The sequence below is a fragment of the Eurosta solidaginis genome, chromosome 3 (assembly GCF_040869045.1).
Source record: "Eurosta solidaginis isolate ZX-2024a chromosome 3, ASM4086904v1, whole genome shotgun sequence".
Lineage (NCBI taxonomy): Eukaryota > Metazoa > Arthropoda > Insecta > Diptera > Tephritidae > Eurosta > Eurosta solidaginis.
In genome coordinates, this window is record NC_090321.1 from 144,583,894 (window position 1) to 144,600,852 (window position 16,959).

The following is a 16,959-nucleotide window of genomic DNA, read 5'->3' on the forward strand; positions in this document are numbered from 1 at the left end:
GGCGCTAGCAGCAGCGGGTACTTGTGGCTTGCTAAGCAGCAGAGCTGCTGTAATGTAGTGGGGGTGCGCTAAAGCGCAGACTACGGAACGCCCTTGGGCGTGAACAGCAAGGAGCCACAAAAGATTTATAAAAGTTACGAGGACGTCTGGTTTTGGGATCTAGCCCAGAACAACATGCCCGATGCAACCATCCCTTGCACGTGACACACTGACAAGAGTATGACCGTCCTAAAAAGATTATTTTTCGGCAAACGCAGCAAAACCATTCCTCAGGACCGGGGAAGAAGACGGGCCCGGATTGGGTTGCGAGGAGCTGCTGTTAGGATGACAATTTGTGGGAGGGACGCAACAAGTTAAATGGGGTTACACTGAAATTGTTATTAATAATCTGTATCAAATTAAAATAAATGTAATTTTCGTGTTTTGCAGCAAATTCTACATATGATATAGCAGCCAATATTTCCACACCATCTGCATCAAAGAACGTGACAACTGAAATATTAAATAATTGTGGCGGCAATTTAAGTCTTTATAAAGGAGAAATAATGTTACATGTTCCAGAGTTTGCCATTGGTAAAAGTCAAAAAAAGCATATGTCCTTGATTTTATTGAGTGATGAAAGTGCACGAATGTCAATTCCGTGCTCAGAACCATTATTTGTGTGTAGTACAATCATATATTGTTCACCAAGAAGTTATAGCTTTCAGAAACCAGTTATAATAAAACTGCCGCATTGTTTAGTAGATCCACGACAATGGAATGTCAATATATACCATACAGATAACGATCATTTTGATATAAACACGAATTGGCGAAAAATTATCTCAGTCGGAGATGAAACCATTAATACCCCGGTATTTGTACATTTGGATGATAGTAATATATTTATTATGACAGAACAGTTGGGACGATTCGCTGCTGTTGCTGATCCAAAAGTAAATAATGATCAATTAGTATCTATAAAAATGCGTCTAATTGCTTTTAGTCAACTAGCACCAAGCAGCTCAAACTGCAGCCTTCGAATATATGTTGTTAAGGAGTTTCCTAATAACGTCGATATATGTACGACAATAGAGACAAAGCTTGGTGGTACTATAATGGGTAAAAGCGATACTTTTGCTTTCCATTTAAATGCTTGTGATTTAGTTATACGCGTGCGTAATACAGAGACAAGCTCATGGGATTTAAGGCAAAAAACTGATTATGAACAAATTATTCCATATAATCACATACTTAATAATAATTCAATCATGCACTGTGAGTTTAGTATAAAACGATCACTTAACTCGCGACTAGAATTTGATATTGATTTCGAACAATGTGGTTTGGATAACAATGATAGTCAGTTAAATTCGTTTGTAATTTCAAATGAGCTTTTTCCTTCAACTCATACGTTTGATCAGCATCAAGCAATTGTTTCTATTGATCGTGATAGTAGTTATGTAAATGAGACGAATAGCTTAAGTAGCGTTTACTTACCGCGAACATGTAAAAGACTTATTTGTGCTGCTTTGGACCCACCGCGTCAGGATGAAAAAGATTGGCGTTTGTTGGCCAAAAAACTTGGCACAGATCATTATATAGCATATTTCGCTACAAAGCCTTCGCCAACTGAACAAATTCTTAATTTGTGGGAATGTCGTGCAAGCAACACCTCGCGTACGATTGTTGAATTATTAGTAGTGTTCAGTGACATGGACAGAGAGGATATAAAACAAATTATAACAGATACTATTGGCCCGCTGTGGGTGTAAAAAAGCTTTGCAAAGCTGTTATTATTGATATGTTCAGATGCCTTTTATTTGGAAAATTAAGAAATTTTATTAGTAAGAATATCTATTAAATAAAATAAGTAAACATAAATTGCTCCAAACTAGTAATTGGGAGTCCCCAAAATATTTCTTGTTTGCAAACATAAATTAGCGTTGGGCGTCAACATCAATTGCTTCAAACTAGTAATTGGGAATCCCTAAAATCTTTCTTGTTAGTAAACATAAATTAGAGAGTTGGGCGTTTAGTTAAACATTGAAACTGTCTCCTTCTAACAGATACCTTCTACTACTAGAAGAAGACGGCCCGAACAAAAACACTCCATGCTCTATTTCACGTTCCAGTCAATTGCTTCGGTAATAAGGGCAATAAACTTTCGGTGAAGTATTCAGCTTCGCATAAGGTTCATTAATACAAAAAATATTTAATGTTTTTGAAATTATGTACTTAGGAACAGAAAAAAAACTGGGTACACGGTGCTAGATCTAATAATTTTTCTGATATGTATACACTTATGTCCACTTGAAGAGCGACAGGTTATTTTTTAGCTCTGAGTTGATTTAAAAAATTTATGAGTTTAACCCCCTATGTCAGGTTAACTCTGAGTTAAAAAGTTCTACAAGGTGGCCTAAGCGTAATATTTTAATACCCAACAAGCAAAGTAAACGTAAAGTAAATTTTTAAAACGCTTACAGAAATAAACATTAAACTTACAAAACGGAGATTTTCCTTTTGAACAACTTGAAATAAAGCGAAAAATAATCGAAAGAGAACCTTGGAACATTCGCTCTCATCGCTTACAAAAATTTTATTTAAGAAACTTTAAATAAATAAGCACCCATATTCCGTCGGTGATTGACAATCGTTATAATTATGTTTTCATTAAAACAATATAAATTATAGGACGATCGAAAAACTGAAATTTTTCATAACAATTGTCAGCCACTCAGAGCCGGCATATAGGGGTAAATTCGGAAGGCGACTATGCTTTTTTTTATTAAAGCAAGCTTACTTCAAGCTATTTTACAAAACATGTACAAAAATGCTTTTTGTGTAGTTTTACTGGATTTAAAATATACACGTTTGATAAATTTATTTTTGTAAGTTTTGTTTGCATTGATTTTGGAGATTTTTATCGATTGGTACGTTCCGGAAAATAGCATCAATGATTTGACCATGTTGAACCTTCTAGACATCCAACCCCTCCTTTCTGGATAAACAGAGTTTGCGTCGGGAAAGTGAGCTTGACAATTGGGTTGGAGAAGGTATGCATTGCGCTGGCATTCCCTTGAAAGGGTTGCACTACACAACCCCTTGAATCCCTCAAGAGGGTCCCTTTCTAGTGACAGTTAAGCTTGACACTTCATGATAAAAAAATAAAAAATTAATGCAAGGCGTATATGTTTTATGCCGACTCCGAACGGCATCTGCAAAGCAGATGAGTTTTCACTAGACTGTTTGCCAAATCACTGCTACGCCATTATAATTTAAAAATTTTTGCATTTAGATAATATCATAAAGAAAGGTTAATCCGTTTAATTTATTTCTAGATTTTTGTACGTGTCGCCACCGTTACGTTTGGTACATTCTCTGTGAGACTGAAGGCACCATACATACTTGAATTTAATTTGTTTTATCAACCGTGAAACAGGACAGAATCCACTATACCAAGTCCACTGACTTTAGTGGGCCTATCATTTTTCTAGGTAAGACCTCGTTATCGCGATATTGACCAATGTTTCGACCTGGTTGACTTTAAAATATTTTACTTCACAATTGGTATCACATGAAAGGCGCTGTTCAGACTATAAAGACAGGATGCATTTCGTTTTTATACAACAACTCTTTGTCGAGATATCACCTAATATACACTAAAAAAACTAACCAAGTCGCGACCGTAACATTTTAAAATGTTTATAAAGCAAACAGAGTTTAGAAGTATTTTTCCTATGATCGCAGTATCAATTATAATTTTAAAATTAGTTATATTAATACTAGAAAACCCGGCAGACGTTGTCCTGCCCTAAATTTGGCCTATCTGCATACATTTTAATAAGCTTTTTCCGTCTGACTCTGCTCTCCCCCTCTTCACTTTTTCCTAATCCTTTTATTCACTCCTCCCTCCGTCTTTTTCGCTTCATCTATCTCCATCTTCGTCTCATTCTATCTCTTTCTCAATCTCCTTCTCTCTTTTCTCTTCTTTCAATTTTTTCTCATTCTTACCCTCTACACAACTCCAGAATTAAAAAAATGTTATAGTACCTCTAAATCGCGAACCCCCTCAGAAACCCACCCACCGTCTCGGCGGGCCTGGTGATGTGGTATACTTGATATCATTCGCTATAATATTTTTTATTGATAAGCAGGTTGTTTAATTAAACAGCAAGCAATTACACGGAAGTATATCCGCGCCACTGCGTATACGTAACATTTTATTATTACGATAAACAAAAAAATTTGCAATAAAATAATATTGCGACTAACCTAGCCTATCTCTCAAGTTAGATCAAACTACACACGGGGTGCAAAACAAATTCAAAATCGGTTCAGTAGTTTAGGAGTCCATCGCGCCAAAAAAAAGTTGTGACACGTGTTTTTTATATATTAAGATGGTTCTAGTGAGTTTAGTGGGAAAATTTTACACTGTATGGTATGGCGGCCACCGTGGTGTGATGGTAGCGTGCTCCGCCTATCACACCGTATGCCCTGGGTTCAACTCCCGGGCAAAGCAACATCAAAATTTTAGAAATAAGATTTTTCAATTAGAAGAAAGTTTTTCTAAGCGGGGTCGCCCCTCGGCAGTGTCTGGCAAGCGCTCCGATTGTATTTCTGCCATGAAAAGCTCTCAGTGAAAACTCATCTGCCTTGCAGATGCCGTTCGGAGTCGGCATAAAACATGTAGGTCCCGTCCGGCCAATTTGTAGGGAAAAATCAAGAGGAGCACAACGCAAATTGGAAGAGAAGCTCGGCCTTAGATCTCTTCGGAGGTTATCGCGCCTTACATTTATTTTTTATTTTATGGTATGGAAATGAGTTCTCCACAATTTTTAAATTTTTTAAATTCGCGACCGTAACCTCTTCGTTGACCTTCTCTGAGCACTACTAATTAATATTTTGAAAGGTAATTTATCATATATGTGGGATGTTATCCTCTCGACAAATAAACAGTTGACATTCGGTATAAGTTTATTTTATTTATTGGCTCACCGCCTCGTATGCATGGTTTAACAAAAGTTTACACAACGCCACTTATGCGCGGCTTTACAAAACGTTTTAGCACTGCTATTACAAGTTAGAGTTTGCTTTGTCAATGGCTTTTGCCTTCTTATTAAATTAAATTATTTAATACACTTGCGCTTAATGGCGACTTTTTACGGCGACGGTTGGCAAAAGACTTCGCGATTTCTAGGAGCCGTTAGAATAAGTCAGCCATAACATTAATTAGCATTCGTTAAGTTCGGGTTGTATGTTTAGCTTCTATCGGGGTTGCCGGCAGTTGGTGCTGCCAACCGATCCTACATTCGGCCCTCCTGACCTATCATGCGGCTCGAATGGTGATACACCAGGAGATTGGATTGTAGGCTCCCGTTTCTTCATATGCTCAGCAACAGTTACAGTACTACCAGGACCCTCGTGGTCCCCCACCTTGCGGACCTCATACCTATCGTGGTTCAGGGCCTTCACAATTTTGTAGGGAGGTAAAAACTCCCCTCAACTTCAGCCCTGCTCCATACTGGTTGCGTTTAATGGCGACTAGCTCGTCTAAACTGTATTTAACCCCCTCCTTACGATTTTTATCAAAAGATCTACGATACTCCTGCTGTATCCTAATGATACTTTCCTGAGCTTTCTTACGGGTTTCTTCTCGCTCGGCGTCCAACTCTTCAGTAGCGGCTTCTTCCAAAAGCTGCTGCAACTCGGGAACGACGCTCACCCTCATCTCGACTCCCGTCAACAACCTAAATGGCGATACTTTCGTACTACGGGGTGGCGTGCTGTTTAGTGTCTGCTGGACTTTCTCTAAGTGTTTGTACAACTGACTAGGATTTCTCGCGCACAATTTCGTCAACATGGGCACGATGATCTTGTGGATGCGTTCGACTTGCCCATTTCCTCGAGGAACACCGGTAGCTATCAGTAGATGCTGTATTCCTTCTTGTTCACAATATTGCTTGAAGGCATTGGATGTGAACGACGACCAGCGATCAGAAATTATGCGCTTGGGGTTTCCGAACGTTGCAGCCTGCCACTTCAGCTGGTTTACTACTTGCTCAGCCGCAGTGCTCCTCGACGCGTACAGCCACACAAACTTGGAGAAAGCGTCCGCTACCACAAATATGTACGTATCATACTTCGACGTTAGTTTCATGGGGCCAATATGATCAGTGTGATAGGTTCCTAGGGGTCTATCTTCTTTATCGATTGGTGTCAAGAACCCCTCCTTCTTCTCTGATTTAGACTCCGCCACGATACAATTGACACAACTCTTTACAACTTTGGAAGCCTTGGTGGACAGTTGTGGCACGTAAAAAGTTCTTTCGACAGCTTCCTACGTTCGCTTCGCCGAGAAATGACCTTCATTTTTGGCGACTCTGATTATTTCATCCTCCATCGACGTGGGTACAACAATAAGTTCCTTAATGGGATCTTTATGAAGCACCCCGTGTTGGACGTAGAAATCCTCATATTCGCCACTCTCCAGGATTTTCATAACCGCCTTTATCCAGGGGTCCATCAGCTGCGCTTGCTGTAGTCGGTGTCGCAATGAATCTTCTAACAGGAAACTCGACTCAACACATCCACGAGTCTCATCTGGCCACCACTTCGGTGCCCGATTTCACAATTGAAATCCTGCAAGAACAACGCCCAACGAGATACTCTTAGTGGAACATCTCGTTTGCGCATCGTCATAGCGAAAGCGTTGCAGTCGGTTACTATCTTGAAGTTCAACCCTAGTAGATAGACACGCCACTTTTTAAGCGCTCCGACGATCGCTAACACCTCCAACTCATACGAGTGGTATTTCTCTTCGGTCTCCGTCGTTTTCCTACTCATATACTGTATGGGATAGAACCGCTGGTCATCGACGTCCTTTTGCAGCAGGACCGCTCCATGCCCATACATTAACGCATCTGTGTGTACCTCTGTCAACGCTTTGGGTTGTATAGCCGGAGAACTGGCGCCTTAACCAATGCAGCCTTCAATTGCTGGAAAGCCAAAAGCTGTTCCTCTTTCATGATGAATGGTACGTCACGTCACAACAGATCCGACAGTGGTTTAGCGACCACTGCGATGAAACGTCTAAAGTATGACGTCAGGCTCAAAAATCGCTGCACAGCTTTGCGGTCTGTCGGTACGGGGATTTGTTCAACAGCCCTCGTCTTGGCTTCGCTTGGTCTCATGGTTCCGTCACTAATTATATAACCTAGAAAATCAACGGACGTTTGCAGAAACTGACACTTCTCCCACTTGAACCGCAGATTATGCAACTCCGCTCTTTCCAGCACCAATTTCAACTTCTGGACTCCCTCATCTACATCCTTAGTGGGAATGATGAGGTCGTCCATGTATGCGACTACAGTACCGTTTTGTATCAAATCACGGAAAACAGCAAAAACAAAACGGGAAAACACCGCTGGAGAGTTAGATATTGCGAAGGGTACACACAAAAACTCGTACTGGTCATTGTGTGTGACAAATGAGGTGAACTTCCGCGAGCTCGGTTCGACGGGTACGTGGAAGAACCCGTTAGCGACATCCAGCGTGGTGAAAATTTTGGCCGCGTACAACCTTTCAACTACGTCGTCTATTAGGGGCATTGGAAAGTTGACCCGTACGATATTCTCATTCAACCGTCTGTAGTCGCAGCAGAGCCGTTTACACCCATCCTTTTTGGATACCAATACAATGGGTGATGCGTACTCCACGAGCTGCGCTGGACAATACCTTCCTGCAACCATAATGCCACCTGTTCCTCCACTCTAAATTTATCCACGTACGACATGCGCCTCGGCCCTGCGTAGACGGGTAGATCGTCTGTCAACAAAATCCCCATCTCCACCGGAGATCTCTGCACCTTGTGCGGCTTGTAGTTATTCACCAAATCCTTTACACGTTCGCCTTCTCCCAACTGAGATGCGACAACTCCATCGCGCTCGTTATCCTCAACCGCAACTGCCACACACAATTCCCTAAATTCATCAGCTTCGGTGGTAATATCTTCCACTGGTTTGCTTCCCGGTTCTTCTTCCCTTCGAATCTTCGGCTTGAACTCCACTGAGTCCTCACTGACAATTAGGGTCACCTGCCACAGGCAAAGATATTTTAACAATATTTGTTTTCTGTATTTATTTAGCGCGACATGCTCAATAAAGCAATAATACAATTGTTTTTTTTTATTGATATTAGAGAAAAAAATTACAAAGTTTACAAACGGCGATGGTTACTAGGGCATGTTTCTGAATTTCACTTCTTCATGAGCTAGCTTCTCGGGAACTGAGTATTCAACTCGAAATCTCCAACATTCATACGTTATACTACCGTGAAGGCAGATGCCTTTATCCACTCAGCAATATGAATGCCCCGCTGCTCCCTTTGCCCTTTGCAATTGGTCTATAAGTGTTGCCTTTTTGTTGCTATTCCTTTATTCACCATTTAGGTACATACCAATTCTATATGCTTTTTAATCCTAATTTTTTGGAATAATTATAGGCACGCTCCAAGAGCTTAGTAACATAGGGTTTATAACAGTGCTTTTATTAGCAGTACTTCCGCTGTTCACTATTATATCAATATTATTATCTGTATTTAATTAGCGAGATATGCTCTTATCGCTTTATACAATTGTTTTTGTTGTTGATATTAGAGGAAAATGACAAAGTTTACGAACGGCGATGCTTACTAGGACATGTTTCTGAATTTCACTTCTTCATCAGCAAGCTTTTCGGGTGCTGAATATTAAACTCGAAATCTCCAACAATCATATTTTATACTAGTGTAAAGGCAAATACCTTTATCCACTCAGCTCCTCTGTTTGCAGTTGGTCTCTAAGTATTGGCTTTTTGTTATTCCTTTATATGCTTTGCTATTCCTTTATACACCATTAGGTAACCAAGTATGAGATACAACTGTTCGCGAAATTGCTAGACCTTAGGAAAATGGGTGAACGAGGAAACTGAGAGTATAAAAGCAGCGTATGCTGAGGAATCAGTAATCAGTTTTGATTTAAACACGCTATTGGGTGTGAAGTATAATTGTGAAGTACTACTCCAAAAATAATCTAAATAAAGACCGATTTGCAATACTAAATATTGGAGTGATTTATTTAACAGTTTAGCGATTCGAACGTTAGCAGAAGGTGCATAAATATCAGAAATCCCCAGAGTTCGTTACAATATCCTTTTTTTGTTGGCGATTTCAATGAAAAATGTTTTTTTGCTTTTTTGTTCTATTTATAGAACTACAAAGAATTAACCAATGTTGTATATTTGTATTAATTAAGCGGGGACTGCCCTCATTGTTTTTAAATGTATGAAAACATTTATCGAAGCAATTTTTAATTTATAATTTATTTAACAATTTGGGAAAAATTTTACTTACGGCCGCGTTTAAGCGCACTCCACTCCTTCAGATCTATTAACACTCATGACCAAAATGGCGCTCCCCCAGCGGGATAGGGGGTCAGAATATACCCGCGGTAGGTATGCCTGTCGTAAGAGGCTACTAAAATATCAGATTCAAGGGGTTGTGTAGCGCAACCCTTTCAAGTGGCCAGCGCAATATATAGCTTCTCCAAACCCAATTGTCAACCTCACCTATCCGTGGCGAATCCTGTTCCATTAACAGCCGAGGCTCTGGCGACCCCGAACTCCCAATATATCTAGAGGGTGGGAGGGCGGGATGTCCAAGAAGGCCGCATGGTTTCACAACAAATCTTTCCCGAGATGGTCGGGCTTGGTACCGGAACGTACTGCATCTGCATCCGGTAAAGGACCATCAACATTGATAACACTCCCCAAGGCCTTCGGAGAGTGTCCTTATCGCTACAACAACAACAACAACCACATTCAAAATGGACTGTTTTTGCGACTAGCACCAAATCTGGCCAGATAGCAGACAAAATTCCCGATGTTGTTCGCGCCAAAGGGCACCTCCAGTTTTTACTGCTGCATTTAATAGATATAATCTCCGAAGTTTCGAGCAGTAGTCCTTGCCCCGCCTCTCCCTTCCTGCCCCTACACGAAGCCACTTTCCTATATGTGGGTCTAGCTCCCTCGATAGCATAAGCTATCTGAGTGAATATCATTGCGTAACTCACCCTTGTAAATCATATAAGCCTCAGTGGCCTATATAAATTTCTAGATGGGCGCTGGACAAGATTATGCTAAAATTGAATGGGACCTTAGATTAACTGTTGAAAATTTAGGCCAAAATTTGCAGACGTATGTGTTCTTGGCTTAAGTTAAACCAAAACTGTTTTCCTAAATGAAAGTTATTAATGGTTATACATATGCTCAGTCCAAAATTTGTTTCCCGGCATTATAGGCATGAGCTCATTATGGATGATGTCCATTACGTTTTACGTTTTTAAGTTCTTCTCTGTCTATAATCATGGGATTCACTGCACGGGGTTAGTTGGAAGTACCGTAACCAACTTTAAAAAATGCCAAACCTGAAGATCTGCGTTTCGGTTATGTTCAAGTGTGGAAGTCGAAATTAACGTTTCAAATGCCATTTTTTAGTTTCCCAAACCAACAACAGAAACGAGAAACATAATTCTCAATTGGGTTTGAACATATGTCTGTAAGTCCAAAAGATTTTTCAAACCCTTCTCATATCTTCAATTTTAATATGAAGAGAGAACCATTTGAAAAGGAATCTAAATTCCATTGATATCTGGTCAAATTTCTAAATTTGAGAAATACAGCTGTAACGAGTGGTTGTGTATTGCTATTAAAGAGGATGTATGTTAAACATCAGGATTTTAGGTTTCACACATTTTACTTAAAGAAGCCTACGCTAAACTTAGTAGGTGCAAGTATTAAGTTTTGAACCATCCCGCTTCTAGACCAGGACATTATCTTCCGAAACCTGGAGACCGGAGAAGCCACTCTAAAACTCGTAGTCTCTAGGCGAAAACCGGAAGGTTGGCAGCCCTAGTTGGGAGTAACTGTAGAACAATTTTTCGAAAAGATTTTTATCTGTGACACACTTTCAGATATGTGTTTTCAACTTTATATATGGGTCTGCCTATGTCAACTAAACCTACTAATAGATACTTCTTCATTGATTTACCTGAAAACTAGAGAGCCTTTTGTACTGTCGACAAAAGCTTATTCCTTAAGCCAATTGGGAAATATGAAGTTTTGAAAAATCGGCAGCGTTTTTGGATAACTGTTTTTTTTTTAAACTCGGTGAAAATTTTTTCGACTTGGGTCATTTTATTTGAATTTATTGTTATTATATTATTATATTGTACTCTCTGACACGATTATGGAAAGTAATTATTCAAATTTATTATATAACTTTTCGTGTTTTGTTTTGATAACTTGATGAGATTGGTGATGCAAAATCTATTGATAAATTTGTTCAGCCGGCATGGAAAGCGTCTCCGTTTTTATTTTTTTCAATAACTTTTAAACGGTTGAAAAGAGTTAAATCTCGCTGGAAGTGATGCGCGTCCGTTGATACCCCTTTCGCCCATATCGGCCCAATTTTCGACATGAACAATAAACGGCCTAGACATTGAGTACAAAATGTAGAAACGCGCCAAACGCCGCCATGCCTATATTTATGACATTCGGCGGCGGCTGCTGCGTTTATTGGCGGCGTTTGCCTATATGTACATGTATGTGGTTATTCTACGAATAAAATATGTAGCCAAATATTGAAAGTATGTGAAAGACAATTAGTGTTCAAATTTTGCATATGAGAAACTGAAAAATAAAAATACGGTGCCAAATTGTTTGATTTTTTAGGAACCATTCAGAGTGGCATTTGTACAATATAAGTAAATGTAATTTATAAGATTAAAAACGACTGCTCAACGAATACAACTATGTGAAAATGTGTCTAATAAACTAATGTACGTAAATTTCAAAAAATAAAACGAAAATACTTGAAACGTTAAAGTGGTCACAGTAGTTATGTAGTTCGGACTGTAAAACCATATATACTCGTACATGAATAGATAATAAGCGATATGCTCAAATTACAATAGCTGTTGTAAATTAAAAACTAATTATGTAAAACTGTAATATTAGATTAAGCAAACTACGTTGAAGAGATAAGCAAAAAAGAATGTTAAGTATAACTTTTATAAATAAATATTACTGAGTAAAAATTTATTGTTATATGATTGATGTTTGGAGTAGGACGATCCATAAATAACGGGACGCGCCTAGGCATGGTGTTTCTAAAAGAAGTTTAGGATAAATTTAGTAGAATGTCTAATGTCTGGCAGTGGTTTGACATTGAAATGAAGTGTTGATTATGCATGCAATTTTTCCTCTTTATATTATAGTGTAAGGTAAAAAATAATTTATGAAGTCATACTCTTTAAAAATTAAGGGTAATTATTTCATTTGGCATTTGGCTCAACTCGCCGTTCATATAACAAAATTTCTATCACTCAACTGACGGAAGTATGTTTGTAAAGTATCAATAAAAATTAAGTTCGCTAAAAGCGGCCAATATATCCCAAAGCGGGGCATCCCAGCAAACAACGGCTTGATCTAGCCCCGCCTCCCAGGGGGATAAGGAAATATCTCCGTCAGCACTATGATGGGACTCGGTACCTACCAACTCAGCAGGTTGATCTAGATAAACATAAGGAGGACCTAAAACACTAGTTAATTTGTATGACCCTGCTGCATATGCTGACTAGTAAGGCATCTAGTACGATTCTTGTGTATATAATGACTTGTTTGTCAACAGGTATTATAGTGATGCAGAGACTGGCAATTGATATTTCGTAGGACATCGTCGTGTTAAAAATACCAGTTGCTAATATGGGATTTTTGACAAACTAGTATTCTTCTAGTACGCAACTAGTTAGTTTGACTGCAGGGTAGTGACGCTTGCTTGCGTCCGTGATGGAGCGTGACGTTGACCTACCCCCTACACGGTGCTCCTAAAGGAAGTTTAAGATAAAGTCATAGTCATGCTCATGGTTCATAGAAAATGCTCATGGTTCATGATCAATCAAAGTGACACAATCCCATTACCACTTTATTGACTTACATTTCGCGATGAAAATGATAAAAAAAAACAAAAAAAAAGATTTACAAAACTATAACTAAATTAAATTATTCATCTTTCCGGCGCTAATTTCCCTGCCTAGTAAATTGCCTGCAAGTAGTACAAAACCTCCTGTCCCTGGTTTAATAACGAAGTCATTGCGACAACTAAGACACGTAATAAGGCATACCATAAGTGGAGGAGGGGTAAAAGTAATTGTTGGCTGGCCTACAAAGCCGCCAGAAATATCGCTACTCAGACTATAAGAAGGGAGAAAAGTAGATTCCTTCGCTACCTCCTAAAGCTCTTTGGAGTAATTTGAAAAGTCTGCACGTTTAGGAAGGAATACTCTGCAGTCAAACCAACTAATTGTATACTATATTTGTATACTTTTAACGAAGCGTGCCCCGTTGCTTCTTTGATATTTGCTGGGGTATACTCGCCGTGCCCAGGGTTCGTTTACAATAAATTTGTATTAAAGGGGCACCTTGCAAATCGATTTAATATAAAAAACTTCACTCTCTTTATTGATTCTAAATTCTATAATATAAAATAAAACGTGTTTGTATACTTCATTTTCAATTTCACTTGGATTATCTTGCGGTATCCTTGATTGCGGTGGCGGGCCTTAGCGGTCCGGCCGTATTCCGTTAGCTGGGTCCCGTTAGTATGTGGCGTCGGTGCCTTGACGCGCCTTATGACGGCGTCTCTCTCTGCTGCGGTGCTCTGTCGCGCCTTACGTCGGCGTCTACTTGTATTGCTGAAGCGATGCTCTGTCGCCGTGTTCCGTTAGACGGATCCCGATAGTATGTGGCGTCGGTGCCTTGACGCGCCTTATGACGGCGTCTACTTGTATTACTCTGCTGCGCCTTGCGTCGGCGTCTATTTGTATGGCTGGTTGCTGGGTGATTCTCTGCCACGCCTTGCGTCGGCGTCTACTCGTATTTGCTGGGCGATACTCTGCCACGCCTTGCGTCGGCGTCTACTCGTATTTGCTGGGCGATACTCTGCCACGCCTTGCGTCGGCGTCTACTCGTATTTGCTGGGCGATACTCTGCCGCGCCCTACGTCGGCGTTTATGCGTGACTCTGCTGTGGTCAACGTCGTATATCTGCGTAGCTCTGCTGCGGCCAACGTCGTATGTAAGCGTGACTCTGCTGTGGCCAACGTCGTATGTTGGCGTAGCTCTGCTGTGGCCAACGTCGTATGCTTGGGTGAATCTGCTGTGGCCAACGTAGTATGTTTGCGTATCGCTGCTGCGGCCAGCGTCGTATGCTCGTATAATTCTGCTGCGGCCAACGTCGTATGCTAACGTAGCGCTGCTGTTTCTGCCGAGGCTTACGGCGGTGGTGCGCGGGCTCGCGTCGTTGTGGGCCTTTGCTTCGCAGGGAGCGAGCGTGGTCTAAGGCGTTGTAGAGCGGTCAAAACCAGCTTACCCACAATCCTCAGCCCACGGCTTTCTCCTATGAAGGGAACTGTCTTGCGATGGTCAAAACCGATACGCCTTTCAGATGCCCTCCAATTGCTGCTCGGGTAACAATCACAACTTCGCGTTCCGTTAGGTGGATTCCGTTAGCCTCGGTACAGTCACGTGGCGTTTCACTTCAATTCACTGCTACTGCTTAAGTGTTGTAGAGCGGTCAAAACCAGCTTACCCACAATTCTTAGTCCACGCCTTTCTCCTATGTACCGCACTGGCTTGCAATGGTCAACACCGATATGCCTTCCAGAGCGCTCCAATAGTAGCTCCGGTCGCAACCACAACCGCGTGCTGACTGCCTGCTGTCTTCTTGTGTTTTTCTTTTCATAGCTAATGCTCTTGATGTTGCTAGCATAGTTAGTTGCGTTGCCATGGTTACGGTGTTGCTGTGGCGTGTTGCGGCAACTTGTTGCGCTAGTGATGTTTCTGACACTTGTTTGTGTCCCGTGTTGTGTTGGCAATGTTGCTAATCGTGTTTTTATGATGTTTCAGAGACTTGTTTGTGTCTCGTGTTGTCTGTAGTACTGCTCCTGTGTTATGGGGTGGTGGTTTTGTGTGGGCCAAATTAATGGATTATATTTGGTCCTCACACTCCCCCCCCCCCCCCCCCCCCCCCCACTTCGGCGATTTAAACCCCCGTGTCTGCTACTTGGATCGTTACCTTTCTTCTGTTCATCGTGATTTTGTACCTATCGGTTCGGAATTTCACCCGGGGGTTGCACCTCCCTTCGGCGATGTCGGTGAACAACTCTCGTACTTTGTTTGCCACCTCCGGAAATTGTTCTAGCGCTGGGCCCTCTGCATCCTCGGCGAGTATTATTGTTCGGCCGTATTCCGGTCCCTCCGCTGGGTTTGAACCAGGTTCTGCCTGCGGAGGCTTATGGCTGGGCTGGGCGCGCACTGTTTTGGCGTGTGTTTGTACTACAGGATATGGCTGGTCGACGGTGGTGGTGGTATGTGGTCGTTTTCTGTTAGGTGCATGGCTGCGGCGGATCGTGGCTAAGATTTCTGCGCGTTTCAGGGCTGCCATCTCCTCCGTAAACGGCTGCTGTATGAGCCCAGGTCCCCCTTCTCGCCGTCCTGTATAGCGTAGGACTCTGTCGATGCTTTCCAGCACGTATATGCCACAGTCGTTGTCATTGCTCTGCTGCGGCACGGCTAACTGTAACTCCTGGGCCATGAAGTCCGAACTCCCGTATCTCTGCTGGTACTCCCACCGCAGGAACTTCAGCCACGCCTCAGTCGCGTATGTGACCTTGCCCCTGACCCTGGAATCGGATATCCATATGTAGCGCTCTTACCAGCACTCCACATCAGCCACGTGGTGGGTCACCTCGGTGGTTTGCGATAGAATGACCGGTGCTTGCTTATCCTCCCATCCTTGATATTAATTAGATTATTTTCCCTGAATTTATTTTAATTTCCCGCGATGGTCTCTGCTGCATGATATGGCTTTAGCTCCCCAATATTTACCGTTTTCTCCTTCCCGCCGTTGGTTTTTCGTACTTTGAGTATCACTGGTGATACATATCCTAGGATCTGGTAGGGTCCGTCATATTTGGGGGCCAACTTTGCCGCGAAATTTTCGCCGGCCTTGGAGAGATGGTGTTCCTTTGCGAGCACTAGTTCGCCGACTACGGGGGTCCATTTTCTCCGCCGTAAATTGTAGTGCCGTGCTTGATCTGCCGCCGCCCGTTCCATGTTCTGCCTCACTATTCTGAATGCCTCTTGCATTCTGTCAGATTTCTCTTCTGCCGTTGTGGTAGCTGTGCCCGTCCCCAGGTTGACCTCGTCAAACAATGCCCCTGGTAGTCGCGGTTCCCGTCCTTGTACGAGGAAGGCTGGACTGTATCCTGTGGACGCGGTCACACTGGTGTTGATGGCCAGCTCGATTTCTGGGAGACGGTCGTCCCATCTGTTGTGCTGTGATCTGGTGAGTTGTGCTATGATTCTCTTGATTGTCCTGGTCGCCCGTTCCGTCGGGTTTTATTGCGGGGTGTAGGGCGCCGTGAATTGTTGTCGTATCCCCATTTCCCTGAGGTAACGCTGCCAGATTGTGCTGGTGAACTGGACGCCGTTGTCCGATATCAGTATCTTCTTGCGAGGATGCGTTCTCTGAACGCACGGCGTAGGCCTTCTGCTGTGCACGCCTCATGGGGACCAGTTCCACCCATTTGCTGAAGCGGTTGAAAAATACTAGTAGCATCGTGTTCCCGTGTGTGGATCGTGGGAGTGGTCCAACGAAATCGACGCATACCGTGGCGAATGGTTCTTGGGCCACTTGTGTGAGCATCTTTCCGGCCGGCTTTTGCTGTGTTTCCTTGTACTTCTGGCAAGACTCGCACTGTCGTACGTATCGACTGATGTCCCGAAACATGCCGGGCCAGTAGTACCGATTGGCAATCCGCGCTACTGTCCGGCGGATGCCCATGTGTCCAGCGCTTGGTATATTGTGATTTTCTTTTAATACT

At 42.0% G+C, this 16,959-nt stretch overlaps 1 protein-coding gene across 8 annotated transcripts in view; it reads left to right on the forward strand.

Moving 5' to 3' along the window:
- Nucleotides 1–12,112, forward strand: part of unc-5 — a 259,848-nt gene extending 247,736 nt beyond the window's left edge. For 7 of the 8 annotated variants that reach the window (XM_067773164.1, XM_067773170.1, XM_067773166.1 and 4 more), the window contains exon 12: nt 430–12,112. In XM_067773164.1, coding sequence (XP_067629265.1) covers nt 430–1,754 — 1,325 coding nt within the window. In that variant the 3' untranslated portion in view covers nt 1,755–12,112. The remainder of the gene's footprint in view (nt 1–429) is intronic. The other variant, XR_010950898.1, reaches the window with a different exon arrangement.
- The last annotated feature ends 4,847 nt before the right edge of the window (nt 12,113–16,959 follow it).